This window comes from Podarcis erhardii, assembly GCF_964252035.2.
Source record: "Podarcis erhardii genome assembly, chromosome: 1".
Lineage (NCBI taxonomy): Eukaryota > Metazoa > Chordata > Lepidosauria > Squamata > Lacertidae > Podarcis > Podarcis erhardii.
In genome coordinates this window covers 36,245,446-36,261,304 of record NC_138497.1, presented here as the reverse complement: position 1 = coordinate 36,261,304, position 15,859 = coordinate 36,245,446, and the positions used below count along the sequence as shown (strand labels likewise).

Here is a 15,859-nt window from a genome sequence, read left to right as displayed (position 1 = left end):
CAGAATGCCCAGTGGTGCATGGAAGTCCGACATGCTTTCTTTTGTCACCCTAAATAGGTCATCGTCTATGAATTTTTGTTCCCATTGGGTAATTGCAGCAGACCAAAAGGGAAAAGACTCTCCATTTCCGTAGATGACTGTAAGGCAGGGTTCTATCTAGCAGTAAAATAAAAAAATATGAATAATGTTTCTTTAACAAATAGTTTGAATGACTTTGGCAGTGCATGTATTTCAGCTGATTTTCATTCAAGTGTTGCTACTTACTGCACTGAAATATGAGTAACAGCAGTGCTAGTTGAATTTAGGGCATGTATAAAATATTGAGCTTAAACGTCAATTTATGGTCTTCATACAGGTGATATTCCTCTACATGTCCACATAAGGGAAACATCTGATGCTGGCAAGCCCATTGTGGTCTCACAGCCACAGAGTGACGTGGTGAGTTTTAATGTAGTTTGCGTACAAATCTCGTCTTGTTCATTTTTGCTTTGTTTATTACAGTGCATGTGCCACAGCTCCCAGCAGAATATTAAAAACACAATAAAACATAAAACATTAAAAACGTCCCTAAATAGGGCTACCTTCAGATGTATTCTAAAAGTCAGATAGTTGCTTATTTCCTTGACATCTGATGGGAGGGTGTTCCACTGGGCTGGCACCACTACCGAGAAGGTCTTCTGCCTGGTTCCCTGTAACCTTGCAGTGAAGGAACCACCAGAAGGCCCTTGGTGCTGGATCTTAGTGTCTGGGCTGAATGATGTGGGTGAAGACACTCCTTCAGGTATACAGGGCCAAGGCCGTTTAGGGCTTTAAAGGTCAGCACCAACACTTTGAATTGTGCTCAGAAAGATCCTTGCATGCTAAGAAATAAAAGGAAAATTCAGAAGATTTAATAAATAGACCTTGAAGAACACTTTTCACATTACTAGAATTATTCATAGAATAGCCGAAGGCCCAGTTCTATCTGATGATGAATGGAATATTAAACCTGCACATATCCATTAGAAAATGGAGATATTTGTAACATGATAAGCACCCTGTGCAGTCCAGCTACCATTTTATGCCCCCAAAACTTCCAAAGTGGGGTAAAAAGAATTTGCTCACTGCCTTCCTATCCTAATGTCTAATAACAAAGCCAACAAGATGCAAATAAATAAATAAATAAATAAATAAATAAATAAATAAATAAATACGTTACTTTTCACAAGTTTATGATAAAGGAAATAATATTACCTGTGCATTCTTTTAAAATAGAAAATTAAGATATTTATTGTGCCATATTGTCTGTGCTTAGGAACTCTGAGATACCTGTTTGCCTCCTGTGTTAGGTGATAAAGATACATGTGCAATCCTCATAAGGGACCCAGGCATGCAGCTTGCCATGCCTTGCAGTTTCACTGTTGCAACTGGCATAGCTGGCTTCTTTTCAGTTTTAAAATATGTTGCATCATTGGTCATGGAACTGCATTGGTGAAGACTAGCATGTACGTCTTGACTCTGCATGTGGTTTTTCTTACCCCCACACAGAATGGTCTCTTTGGAATGTGTCCCTTGTGCTTTTTGTGCAGGAATGCCTTCAGAAATCATAGTTTAGGAAGTGGCCAGGAAGAGGAACCTCTCTTTATAAATCTGTAAAGCTTTAAAGCAAGATAAAGTTCATGCCTTGTTTCTGAAGTCGAGGCCCCAAGGTCTTTTGCAGTCCTCTGTTCATCTGTAGTTACACCTTGATAGCATTTCTGCCATTTCTTGGCTGTTTTATTTCTCTTTGCACTACAGAGCAGGCCTTTGGCCTCCAATTGACGGGTCAGCAAATTGTTAATGTTAAGCTGTCAACTTTTTCCTTTGCTAAGGAAAACGCACACCTTTCTTTGGAGAAAGATGAGCTATAGAAAATCCCATTTAGAAACCTCAAACCGAAAAGAACAGAAACATCTCTAAACTGAGAACATAGTTTATTAATATGAAGACAGTTCAGAATGATAAATGAGAACTGTAAATTTCTCCTTTCCATTTCCCTCCATTAAAATTCTCTTGTTTCACTTCAATCCGTCTTGTGTTGCTTAGAAATGAGTTCAGTCCAGTTCAGTCCAGCTTTATAATCAGATAAATAGCCCATTAGGAAGAATATGAGTAGGAGAAAAAGTTCAGCATGTGTACATGTTAAGTTTATGAAAAGTGGAATCCAGGTTTGTTGTGGTTTTGATCGTTTCTTGCCTGCTGATGAAGGATGCAACAAGAAGGGAAATACCTTATGAAAAACTCACAAATTATCCCCCCCCCCCAATAGCTAATAATCCTATATAGGAGTTTCAGTGGGTACTTGCCAGTGCAAGGTCTCTGCATCCCATCTGGCGAACCGAAATTTCATGGCACAGAAGCTGCATTATTTGTCAACATTCTGTTGTTGACGCATTTATTCTCTTACATTTAGAAAGTGTCTAAACGTTTCATTACATAACAGCTCAGCCAAGGGGTGGGAGCTGGTTTGCTGGTGACAGAAGACAGCCAGTTTGTTGCCTGTTTTATATAATATTTTATGCTGTTTTACTCTGACCTAGGAGATAAACACATTGCCATTTTTAAATATTTTTACAGGCCCAAGCCTATCTGAAGATTGCTGCTGAAATAGTGAAAAGACTGCCACTTTCTCCAACTTAAAGCCATATTTTTGAGGTTCTGTGACTAGAACTCTACCATTTGAAGTGTGGCGTAGGATGTGACAGAAGAAATGATATATTATGGAACATGCCTTATTTTTTATTTTGTCTTGGAAAATTAAATATCAGTACCAACTTAGTGTGATTGTCATATCAAACATTTGAAGCAAACGTTCATCATGCTTTAGCAGCAAAAAGCACCAAAGACCCAACACATATTTGGAACTCAAGATTTTTAGTGCATCATTCAGTAGGCCTGGTATTAAAGAGGAAGAGATATTTAAAGAGATTTTAGCATCTTTGTGTAGGTACACTGACAAACACCAGAATGCACCACTGCATGTGTGGTCAGTTTGTTTCTCTCTGTCATGTGTCTGAATTAAAGATGAAGATACTAGAAATGTAAGATAATTATGCTCAGCTTTGAAGAGTTATCATTAGCGAAGATTTACTTATAAGCAGTCAAACAATTAACTAAGAATCCCAAGAACTGGCTTTTTTATGCATTGTCTTATCAGCTTATGTTCGATCATAAGATAATTTTCTTATTGTAATTGTCTGGGGAAATTGCTCCATTTCCTTTGTCTTGTTGAGCCTGAATAAACCCCCAAATCAGCAACAAGCTCTTCATTAAAATTAGATGCATCTGAGATCAGGTTGCCAAAGGAGGAAACAAGTGATAAAAATTAATTACTGATGATTGCATATATGAATATTTTCCCGCTAGGAAATAATAGCCCTGAATCTATAAACAAAAAGATCTAATTGCCCTTTTTTTATCAGTGCATACTGCGTAGTTTTGTCTGAATTTCCTACTGCCTTAAGTCTTGCATCATTATTTTCTGCTGATAGAGCCGGTCACAGCAGGGGGAGGGGGAACTGAATATGAATGCATCTAGGATTTAGGCTTACATAAACTGAAAGTATGTTTGTACATAATGGTGTATTAGTGTCTCTCTATTCAATTCTACATCTTTTTGGTTCATGCTACTATTTGTTCCTGTTGTATAGATTCTAATGATAATGTACAATGGAATCATACACAGAATAAGCAAGACAACAGGTTGCATTCAATATAGCTCTAAGGTGAACATTCCATCAGCACAATAATTTATCCTTCGTGGTGGAACATTCTCCACCCCTGCTCTCACCCCCCTGCATGCCCTCTAAATCTGTTTCCCCTGCCTTGCAGATCTGGGGATAGCTTGTGCTAGTCCAAAAAGTTAGGCCTAAAAATTTACTGGAAAAGGTTATGTGGGTAGCTGTCTGATTTTCAGAGTTTAGACTGAATTCCTGCCATTTTGTTTTCCAGCATATACTATTCAAATAAATACAGTCTCCCTATGAATTCACAGGATCTGAGATAAAACGTAATAATACTATAGGTAATGGGAAATAAGCTTTCTATCAAGGCTTTCCAAAGCCTTCCCAAGGGAGCGAAAGCGAGATAGATTGTGCTGAGGCCTTATTCCAGGAGTGCATCTCTCAGCGCCACTAAGTTATTTAGTGGTTCATATTGTAGGGGCAAGGTGCCTCCCATTCTTCCTTTATACTGAGCTTGATTACGATGACTTTTATAGCACTGATTGGCTTTTGGAGAGACTGGATCCAGATGCACCATTCTCAAGTTTCCATCTTGGAAGGACAAAGGCACACATCTTCTCCCTCTTGTTTATTATACTGAGCATTGGCAGACTGAGTCTATGATTAAAAGTTTCCTAGAGCATCCATGAAACGTTTCTTTATTTTTGTGTTGCAAATTTATGTGTTGTGTTTAAACAAGAAAGAAGGAATTTCGGCAATTTAGTAACAATATAAATCAGCAATACTGATTTATAAATCCTTGCATCTTTTATCCATAACAGGATCAAAGTAGCCTGTGCATGCATGTATAAATGCTATTGTTGCCATGTGGACTTCTGTTTGGAATACACTAGTAAGTGTTGTTTGGCATCTATCTGTCTCAGGAGACAATGGAAGATTGTGCTTTCCGGGGTGAGGACAAACCATTGGAGAGTTACAGCACCAGCTGTGGCTGTAGAGACGGATATGAGAGAGACATGTTCTGTTGCAGCTGATGCATGTGTAGCATGGCATTTCTTCTTTCTGTGCTTCACTCAGCGGTCATTCCTTCTCTGGTTGCCGCTATGGATACACAACCTGATTGTCTCCAGACACTGCAGTTGTCTGCAAAAGATTCCCACATGGTGGGGTTAATGTTGCCATCACATCCTGGCATGTGATGCCCCAAATCTTCCTGATGCAGCGCATGTGGGAGGTGTAAGTTGCCCATGTCTCACTACCATAAAGTGGTGTGCTCAGCACGCAAGCCTGGTAGACCTTCATCTTGGTATTGGTCATTGGCCTCATATTCTCCCATACCCTTTTGGAGAGGTGAGCCATTGCTACAGCTCCTTTGCCAAAATGCTCAGCGTTGATGGAGAAGTTTTGGTTATGGTGGAGCCCAGGTAGACAAAATTGTCTAGCACTTCAAGTGTGTGGTCACCAGTGCTGATGCTTGGAGTGCTGGCAATGTTCTGACCCAGGATGTTGGTCTTTGTCAGGTTGATGGTAAGGTTAAACGCCCTGCAGGTTTGGGCAAAACTGTTGATGAGACTCTGTAGATCTTCCTCAGAGTGTGCTGTCAAGGCTGCAAATAACATCTCTCAGATGACCTGCTGCACTTTTGGCATGGAGAAACGCCAGGTTGAACAGATCCCTGTCGCTCCTCGAATGGATTTACGCACTGTCTTTAGTCTCATTGAAGGCATATGAAAGCAACAAGGAGAAGAATATGCACATTTCACCCCTCCCATATCCAAGAATCTCCTGAGGTCTCTGCTGATTCTACAGAGAGGAGGAGCAATGTACTGCTCTCTACTTAATTAGTCAAGTGAGTGAATCTGTGAGAGAGAGAGAGTCAGTCAGTGTATCGGAGAGTGAGTGCTAGAGATCGTGTTTAGTGATAAGATTGCTGCTAAGAGCAGCTGCAGGCACTCAGAGTATAGCATTGATTTATGCTCAGAATATTTAGCTCTGTATATAGTCTTGTATTATAGCTGTAGTTATAGAATAAAGGAAGATATTTTACAGAGCTGCTCTCCGAGTGGTTTATACTCTGCAAGACTCTGCAAAACGCTGCTGCGCAACGACTGCGTTATTGAGACAGTGAATCCGGTGCTCTCAGCTCCAAGCTGTGAGTCCACAGCACTGTGACCTGTTCCTGTGGGAAAGGAGGTCTCTGGCAGTGCTACCCAGCTCGCCTAGCCCAGTCGGGGCTGTAGTGCATGAGTCCAGTTGGTACACTGGCTCAAGGGCGATGCTGACAGAGTTGGGTTGAGAACACACTTTTTACACCGCTCTTTATAGGGAAGGTATCTGAGGATGAGCTATCATATTAGACATGTTTTTTGTGGAAGGACATGGTCATCTGGTGGAGCTTCCTACTTCATTGAGCAGTGTGAAGAGTCCTTTTCAACTGCCCACCCATTGATTTCAGTATTCTCTTGCTGGTATTGATTAAATTGCTTTTTAATCACTGGTATATGTTGGATGGATTTATTGTATTTTACATACTTTTGGAACCTGCTCTGTGATCACTTGATGTGATGAAAGGTGGTCTCCAATTTTTTGAAGCAAGATATTATTTAAAATATCCATACATGTTTCACTGTTAATTTTGAAAAATCAAATAATGAGAACACATCAGTTCTACTGTTTACTGTTTGTTGCTCTTTTCTTGTAAGTTATCCATTTTATCAGTTGCTTTTCCAATGCTGAAAATTCAGTATTATTGCAATTTCATTACATGCAGATGTGTTAGTTGATTACAGAACTGGGCTGCTTTACTTCACTTTTCTATCTAAAAATAAATGTTTAGTGTTTTTTTAAAACAGCAGCAGCAATAAACTCTGGGCTATCTTACAGTAAAAATTGCAAATGTTGCTAAAGCTAGCCACTGCAGAAAGCCATTAAAATACTTCAAGAAAAGGAGCCAAAGGCCTGCTGAAATAGAACAGTCTTATATGACCAAAGACAAGTAAGGATGGAGCCAGGTGATTTGGAAAATCAATAAAAAAATAATTGGGGGGAAAAGACAGAGCCAGGTGGACCTCCTTTGAGAGGATGTTCCAAAGTCTCAGCAGAAAGAACACTTGATGGCTCCTAACTGAATGTGTGAAATGCTTCTGTTGAAAAGCACTGTGTTTTGATGTGATACAGAAGTTCTGTTTCATACATTTCAGCGTTTGAGAGCACTTATGTGAATTAAAGTTGAAAAATGACCATAAACTTGGCGGGCGGTTTTTTTTGGGGGGGGGGGCTTCTAGGTGCCTGGAGAAAGTTACTTTTGTGGAACACTTGATGGAAAATTCTAAACAAAATGTGACCCCAAAGGACGACTCAGCCCTGAAATAAATATTTTTCCAAACACCTGGAGCTCCTTCCACCCCATCATATATAAAATCGTCAAGTCTTGCATGCGTCTGGCAAATGACTCTGCCTGCATTTGAAATTATCCGTGGATAATGGACAGTTGCATCTGGAGACACTGCCAGGACTACAACACTGACTAGGAACATAAGCTGTCCCAGTGTAAAAGCCAGGCCCAGGGCATGGTCAGTTGAGAAAACTAGGACCAGGAGGGTCAGGCCATCCCCTGGCAGGGACCTTGGGCCTGACTGTTCCATTTTCTAGAGAGATGGGATATAGCAGCATTGGGGGCCCCCCTTGGAGTGTTGCCCACAGGTAAACAGCGTGGAGAGAGACTGGGACAGGATGAGTAGAGAAAGCCGGCTGAGAAAGAACCAGTATGAAGTAACAACATCTGTACTGAATCCACAAAGGAAAGCATTTTTTCTGAACAGCTTATCAATTATAGGAGTGGAACTAACTGCTGAGTGAACATGTATAGGTTCGGGCATCTCTTTTTATATTACTTTATCACCATCCCCACACTCTTAATACAATTCTACCCCCCCCCCATGGGTGAAAAAGAAGGGAGGCTGTTTTGAGGGCAGAAAAAGTGTCTGATGGTTAAGGAGTACTTCCCCACTATTCTTTCCTACAAACTGGCACCTTGTTTCGTTTATTTAAAAATAATCAGACTTTTCATGTTTCCTGTGCAATCTCTGATTTGGCCCCATCCTAAAACACTTTCCATGCTAGTTTCAGGAGACTGCAGTCTAGGGACTCTCAGTCCTCCATGTCGGAATGATGGCAGCAGCTCCAATCCAGCTGGGCTTGATGTTGTGAGAATAGTTATGTAAAAGTACTAACCATGCTGTGCAATTAAACTTCCCCTACAGAGTAGGAAGAGTAGTCATGGCATAATTGTACACGTCATATAATTGTGCTATTAGCGCAATTAAATGCGTATTTATTTCTCAGGCTGTTTTCTCCACTCTTTATTTTTAGCTGGTGTTCTAAATAAAACTGCTGATAGGGAAGCAAATTAACCTCAAGTGTTTCTTCACACAAAATAAGAGATTTAAGTATACTGTTCTTGAGCTTCTTCTCTTTCCTTTTTGGTAAATAAAGCATTTCCTCAGGTGCTCAACAATAACATTTTGGCTTTACTATGTATGCTTACCTGTACTGCTCCAGCCTATATTTTGGTTTTAAAGCCACTCCACTTACAGAAATGCAATTTTATTCTTGTTTTAATATGAAAATGAATTGCAACTTAATAGTCAGTTGGCACTGCCCTTAGATTTAGGCAGCTGAAGATATGCATCTGCAGGGACCAATTTGTCAAAGGATTCTTAGCTGTAAAGTAAAATTGTTCAGTGGTCTCAAAGAAAAAGATGCAAGGGTGGAAGAACTAACCTAGAGGCCAGGAACCTGGGCCCTTCAGATCTTGTTAAATTCCAGGATGTGTGGTGGGCATTATAGTACAGCAGCAGCAAGTGTTAGCAACCCCTGAACTACCCCAACACAACATTTCCAAGGATTGTGGGACAGCGATGAAGATCTGATACAGTTTCAAACCCCAATAGCTGTTTTTCAAGGAGCTGTAGCTCGGATAGAGTTCAAGCTTTGCCTGCAGATGATCTTAGGTTCAAACGCTGACATCTCAAGTTCAAGTGATGCAAAAAACCCAAGAGGGCCACTGCCAGTAAGAGTAGCCAAGAGATGGACAAACAGTATGACCTGATATAAGGCAGCTTCCTGTCTTTCTAAATCTAAAAAAAAGTTGGGTGTTCCAATCATAGATTTCATGGGTCATAGGAACTGAACTGCAGGCAAAATTCTACCATTTTCTTGAGCCACATCTGATGGGGGACAATTTGGATTTGAGACCTCAGTATTATCTGCTGCATAGCAAGTATACCTGCTTATTTGGAAGTGAAGCCAAATAAGTTGTTGTTTGTTGTTGTTGTTGTTGTTGTTTTGCTTTTGTTGTTTTTAAGGGATGGCATCCAATTTCGTTGCACTTGTGCAATGTTGCACTTGTGTAATGACAATAAAGCATCTATCTATCTAAGCCACTCCCCGATCCCCTGGCTAGTATTTCAATAAACTTTGTACATTATGGTATGGTTGAATATTCAGCAGTCTAGAAATACTTCTTTGGTGACTCTCCCACTGCAACTGGCAGCAAAAGGACTCTTTGGGTTTTCATGTTTGCACATAAACAGTAGTTTTGACCTGAATTTGACCCAGGCTGACATTATCCGAAACTGATCAAAGATCAAAACAGAATATTATATGGCTATCCATAATTGCAATACACACTTGCTGCTATAGTTTCTTTTGGTTACATAGTGTTTGTTTTATTTTGTTGTATTATTAGTCTTCGCATATTTTTTATTTATTGTGTAGGGACGCGGGACGTGATCAGAAGGTTGACGGTTTAAATCCGCGTCATGGGGTGAGCTCCCGTTGCTCTGTCCCAGCTTCTGCCAACCTAGCAATTTCAAAGCATGCCAGTGTGAGTAGATAAATAGGTACATCTGTGGTGGGAAGGTAAATGGCATTTCCGTGCACTCTGGTGCGTTCCGTTGTGCCAGAAGCGGTTCAGTCATGCTGGCCACATGACCCGGAAAGCTGTCTGTGGACCCACACCGGCTCCCTTGGCCTGAAAGCGAGATGAGTGCTGCAACCCCATAGTCGCCTTTGACTGGACTTGGAGTCCTTTACCATTTATTTATTTACAGATAGGTAGCCGTGTTGGTCTGCCATAGTCAGAACAAAATAAAAAAATTCCTTCCAGTAGCACCTTAAAGACCAACTAAGTTAGTTCTAGGTATGAGCTTTCATGTGCATACACACTTCTTCAGATACACAGCTATAGATCTTTCAAATACACAATTTATTTATTGTGTATTTGAAAGATCTATATTTTCTTCACAGAAGTGAAAGTAACGATTGCCAGCAATGAGTAAACAGACCACATCTTGTTTCTGGAACGGGATAGTTCGAAAAGCAGTAATAAAACCATGCAAGGAAGTTAAATGTTAAAAACTTCCATTTTCTTCTCACAACAGCTGCATCTTGGAGAGATTCTGATAAGGGGCTGAAGAACAGAAAGGCGCTTGCAGCCAAACGAGTGTAAGTGTGAGCTCTTGGGTGCCATGTTGTGATTGTCGGATGAAGGGCGGCATACAAATTCAGTAAATAAAATAAAACCTATGACCCTCTGCATGCATACCAGATGCTCTGCCACTGAGCCATGCTTCTTCCCCATTATAATGGCAGGCCTCTCTTCTAGATTGTGGGGCTCAGCTGAGAAGGTTGAAGGAGAATTCAAGCTGGGGAGAGTCAGGTGCAACAGAGGCACTGAACACTTTCTCTACTGGTTGCTGTTCCCCCAATGACTTCCCCAGGCTGCTTTCTACCTAAAAATAAGCCGAGTTAGGACAAAAGCACATGGGGGGGGGGGAGAGGCACAAACAGGGTGGCGCTGTGGGTTAAACCACAGAGCCTAGGACTTGCTGATCAGAAGGTCGGCGGTTCGAATCCCTGCAACGGGGTGAGCTCCCGTTGCTCGGTCCCTGCTCCTGTCAACCTAGCAGTTCGAAAACACATCAAAGTGCAAGTAGATAAATAGGTACCGCTCCGGTGGGAAGGTAAACGGCGTTTCTGTGCGCTGCTCTGGTTCGCCAGAAGCGGCTTAGTCATGCTGGCCACATGACTGAGAAGCTGTATCCCTTGGCCAATAAAGCGAGATGAGCGCCGCAACCCCAGAGTCGGCCACGACTGGACCTAATGGTCAGGGGTCCCGTTACCCCTTTACCTTTACCTTTACCCTCCCAATACACCTTTGTTTGAAATAGCTACTCCACTCCTTTACTTTAAACCAGGCTTCCTCAACCTTGGCCCTCCAGATATTTTGAGACTTCAGTTCCCATCATCCCTGACCACTGGTCCTGCTAGCTAGGGACCATGGGAGTTGTAGGCCAAAAAACATCTGGAGGGTCGAGGTTGAGGAAGCCTGCTTTAAACCCATTAGACACCAACTCTCTTAAGTTTGGCAGCCTGCTATAGCAGTTCATGTTCTGAGACATTCTGCCACCTTGTGTGATTTTGTCTGAATTTTTCAGCCATTGACCTCTTGCCTTTATTTCCTATTTGATCATATTAGGGGAAGGTGATTCAAAGATGATTATAGCAATATTTTTCCAAGCTCATTTTTGTTTTTATCTCCCTCCTGTTATCCTTTGCATCTGTTTTAGATTTGAAAGAGGGGATGGCTATCTCATATTGCACCATATCTCTGCCAAAACTCCAAAAACAGCTTGGGTTCTCTCTCAGATCTATGGACACAGAACCATATTTTATGAGCTGCTATATTTTTAGCCAAGCAGGAAAAGGACTAGGAAGCAGTCGGTCACTAAATGGAAATAATTGCAGATGTGGTATTCATAACACTGACTTGTTTTGTCTTCATTTTATGCATTACTCTGTGGTTTGGATCTTGATTCTTGACTCAATTTATTACAGTCAAACAGCTACTATTTTCTGTTATAGTTAAATTTAATTGTATTGTCTTTCTAGCAAAGAAACCTCAGCTTCCACTTGTTAATGTACATTTTTACTTATATCTTTGTTTATAATCTGGGATTGAATATTCCCTACGATGACTATAACTAAATCACTTCTCTTTTGGGCCATGTATATGTTTGGGCAAGCTTGTTAGGGAAACATCTGTTGTTCTTTTTATTTCATTTTGGAAGTGATACTAAAATTACTTTGATTTAAATAGTACCAAGATTTGGGAGCTTGTTTCTTGCGGTCTAGATTTGCCTCATTTCCCTGTAAGAAACTAAGAACAACATTTAAAATAGCGATGGATTTTTTTTAAAAAAGGATCTTATTTTACAATTTATTTTGGGGAAAATATTCCTGCATTGCAGGGGGTTGGACTAGATGATCCTTGTGGTCCCTTCCAACTCTACAATTCTATGGTTCTAATACTAAATACCTGTGGTTAGTGATTTAATTACAGATATTTTCTGTAGGATGTAAAGCAACCATTTTAAAATCCACAAGCAATGTCTGTTGTGGCTAATTTTTAGAGAAACATGGCAATTGTTATGTTGGTGTCACTAGAAAGGCTAAATCCTTGGCCAGAGTGTCATACTCCAACTGTAGCCAATCTCAGTTTCTCTCTCTCTCACACAGTGCTTGCTTAGGCTCTGTACACACGATACACGTAAAGCACATTCCCCACTGCTACAACCCTGTTAACTGTAGTTTGTTAAGGGTGCTGAGCAGGACCAGATTTAGGTTTGATGAGGCCTTCAGCTACTGAAGGTAATGGGGCCCTTTATATGTCCAGCTGTCCTTTGTTTTTTTGTGTTGAATATATGCTATATGGTAACTTATGGACCTAATAGGTATCTAAAGCCATTTGCACATGTTGCCATGCAGCCAGTCCATGCAGAATGTAGGCACCCTGTATATAGAAATGAGCAAACCAGGGATATTTTAGGGAGCAGGCTAGTAGGTGGGGCCCATTACTAACATCATAGGAGCCTACACAACACAAAACACTGTTGCTGTATGTAGGTTTTATTTGATTTGATTTTTATCTTATATTTTGGAAATGTACATCCAGGATTTTTCCCCTTTAAATTTTTTTTGGGTGGGGCCCTGAGCTATAGCTTGTTTAGCTTATACATAAATCTGGCACTGGTGCTGAGCGTTAGACCTCTGTGTGGGGTAAGCTACAGTTCACGGGAGTCTGGTCTGGATGTGTGCTTAAAATGTACGGTGTGTGCACAGCCTTAATCTCTTTAGTTAGGGCTTGTCCACACTTCCATTCACCCTGTGCCTAGAAAGCACAGGATGGAGCGGCTTTGCATTTGCTCTGCCACCTTCCCTGGGAAAACCCTCTCTGCCCCTGAATTGTAGCACAATCCATAGAAAACCCAACTGACGTTTGCTGCAATTCAGTGGTGAAAAACGGGTTTTCCTGGGGGGAAGCAGCAGGACGAGCAGCAGGGCACACCCTTGATTCAAGCAGTTTTGCAGGATTGCAACCATTGATTCCAACTCTACTACATGAGAGCCAGAATGGTGTGGTGGTTAAGAGCAGTGGATTCGTAATCTGGTGAACCGGGTTCGCTTCCCTGCTCCTCCACATGCAGCTGCTGGGTGACCTTGGGCCAGTCACCCTTCTTTGAAGTCTCTCAGCCCCACTCACCTCACATAGTGTTTGTTGTGGGGGAGGAAGGGAAAGGAGAATGTTAGCCGCTTTGAGACTCCTTAGGGTAGTGATAAAGCGGGATATCAAATCCAAACTCTTCTTCTTCTTTTACGGTTGAGATACTGTTCTTTAAATTATTTGCAGCGGTCTCATGTATTCTCTGATTATATTATTCAAAATTATTGTAGTAAACAGCTCCTTTGAATTTTTAATTGCCAGAAGAGCCCATATGCCATCTCAATATAAACATTATTTTAAAGATTAATGTTGGATAAACTTGTTAGACCTATGTAACGTTGACTTCTGCAAACAGCATGTATGCATTTTAGGTGTATTTATTTACATTCACATATATGCTTCACAGTGTTCTAAATGCTTGCTTCCAGTGCTCTCTGCTTTGACTAATATTAGAAGTCTCTTTTTTCTTTCTTTTTAATGATTTTCCATCCATAAACATGGGAGTCATTTCCCTCTCAACCAACTATGGTTCTGTTCAGCAGTAAAAAGGACTAACCTTAATGTTTTTGATTGCTGCTGTTGTGCCAATGTAATGACACTTCATTTTTTCCCCCTGTGAGAGCCAGCCTACGGAGAGAGCTTGTCCCCAGATTCCTAACTGTAGCTGTGGTGATCTTATTGGCATTCTCTGACTGCTGCTCATTCTTACACATGAGCCCATCCAGATGAAAAGTTATTATTTCTAGTTCCTTGGTAACTTTATCGCTGCCTCTGTGGGAGGTCTCCTCCCACTTGATGATAGTGGCAGCTCCAAAAATGAAGTTTGTTCGCAGCAAATTGATTATGTTTATTGCATTTTGATTAAGACAAATACTCCAAGTTTAGTGATACATTATGAAAAGGAGTTTGGACTAATTCCTGGAATCCATCAGTTACTACAGGCGTAACCAGTGTGACAGTTCCTCAGCAGTGGAATGTTTGCCTAAAAGGATTTAGCAAAGTATCTGCTGAGAAGGACGTAGGGGGGGGGACTTCACAAATTTAAATCCCTTGGAGAGCGAATAAAAAAACCCCTGCAAGCATCTCAATGTATACTTTGATCTTGTTATGAATCTGCAAACTCCCTGAGGATAAGAGGAGAGAAACCAGTCGGTGAGGCAGATGCCTGAACGACAACATCAGGTGAGCAAGGCCTGATGAAAATGTTCCAAGGAACCTGAAGGGCCTAGGTTAGCAAATCTCATGACTACCATTCACCCATTATGCTTAGTGAAAACCCTAGTAGATGTCATGTATGAAATATTTGCCCTGCTTTTTCATGTCAGGTATTCCACAGAGCAAGTATTCTCACTCCCTTGGATCCTGTCTGCTGATTCGTAGGTTACATACCTATTCAAACATTCTGAGCATGGGTAGAATCACAGCATCGAAGGGATTGCCACATCTTGGTGAGCTGTGAGTGTGCAGAGATTGTGTGCCTGAGCTTATATGGTCATGGGCTCTCTGGATACAGACCCAATAAATTCTTGGAGGTTGGAGTGGAACTAGTGGACACCATTCCATTAATTCCTGCGCACGTTGACTCTTTACCAACATTCAGAACATCTGCACTGGATTATTGGATGAAGGTTTTGTGACTGGAACAACAACAACAACAACAACATATTATTTATACCCTGCCCATCTGGCTGGGTTTCCCCAGCCACTCTGTATGGATCCTAACAGAATATTAAAAATACAATAAAACATCAAAATTCCCTAAACGGAGTTGCCTTTAGATGTCTTTATAAAAGTCAGATAGTCGTTTATTTCCTTGACATCTGATGGGAGGCCGTTCCACAGGGCGGGCGCTACTACCGAGAAGGCCCTCTGCCTGGTTCCCCGTAACTTCACTTCTCGCAGTGAGGGAACCGCCAGAAGACCCTCAGCGCTGGACCTCAGTGTCTCGGCTGTGGGGGTGGAGATGCTCCTTCAGGTATGCTGGACTGAGGCTGTTTAGGGCTTTAGGACTTTGAATTGTGTTCAGAAACATACTGGGAGCCAATGTAGGTCTTTCAGGAGTGGTGTTATATGGTCTGTGTCACTCCTCTGCCTCTTTTTTGTGGCAGCATGCCACTCCTATGATCCAGCATGCACTCCTTCATGCCACTCCTATGATCCAGCATGCACTCCTTCATGCCACTCCTATGATCCAGCATGCACTCTGATCATGGAAGATGTCATGATCATGGTTGTGATCTACCAATTGACATTTTTTGAAGACGGACTTAGGGATGATCCTTGCATCTTCAAAAACCAGCGCCAGAATTATGGACAAGGAATTTCATACAATGGTTAAACTCCTTGACTAGAATCACTGATCAAAAAGAGAGACAAGTTTTAATAGGCGTCAGGCGAATCCTGTTTGGTTTTCTGAGATGGAAAACTAAATATAAGAACCCTGCTCGCAGTAGAGCATTGAAATGGTTGGAAGCCTCATTATTTTCTGCTCACTTGTTACCATACCACCTTCATACCAACTGCTGTGGAAAGGCAAGCAGAAAAACAGCATGTACAGCTGGTATGTGGGGGGAAGATAATATGCAACCCAAAC

The 15,859-nt window shown here is 41.3% G+C and overlaps 1 protein-coding gene and 1 long non-coding RNA gene across 6 annotated transcripts in view; both read left to right on the top strand.

Moving 5' to 3' along the window:
* NUBPL (NUBP iron-sulfur cluster assembly factor, mitochondrial) overlaps positions 1-4,392 on the top strand; it is a 60,261-nt gene extending 55,869 nt beyond the window's left edge. For all 5 annotated transcript variants that reach the window (XM_081865313.1, XM_081865311.1, XM_081865312.1 and 2 more), the window contains 2 exons: positions 356-438; positions 2,596-4,392. In XM_081865313.1, coding sequence (XP_081721439.1) covers positions 356-438; positions 2,596-2,658 — 146 coding nt within the window. In that variant the 3' untranslated portion in view covers positions 2,659-4,392. The remainder of the gene's footprint in view (positions 1-355; positions 439-2,595) is intronic.
* Positions 4,393-10,038: 5,646 nt separating this feature from the next.
* On the top strand, positions 10,039-12,620 carry LOC309337516. Its single transcript, XR_014154381.1, has 3 exons — positions 10,039-10,208; positions 11,333-12,086; positions 12,128-12,620. It is a non-coding gene; the product is annotated as an uncharacterized lncRNA (long non-coding RNA).
* The last annotated feature ends 3,239 nt before the right edge of the window (positions 12,621-15,859 follow it).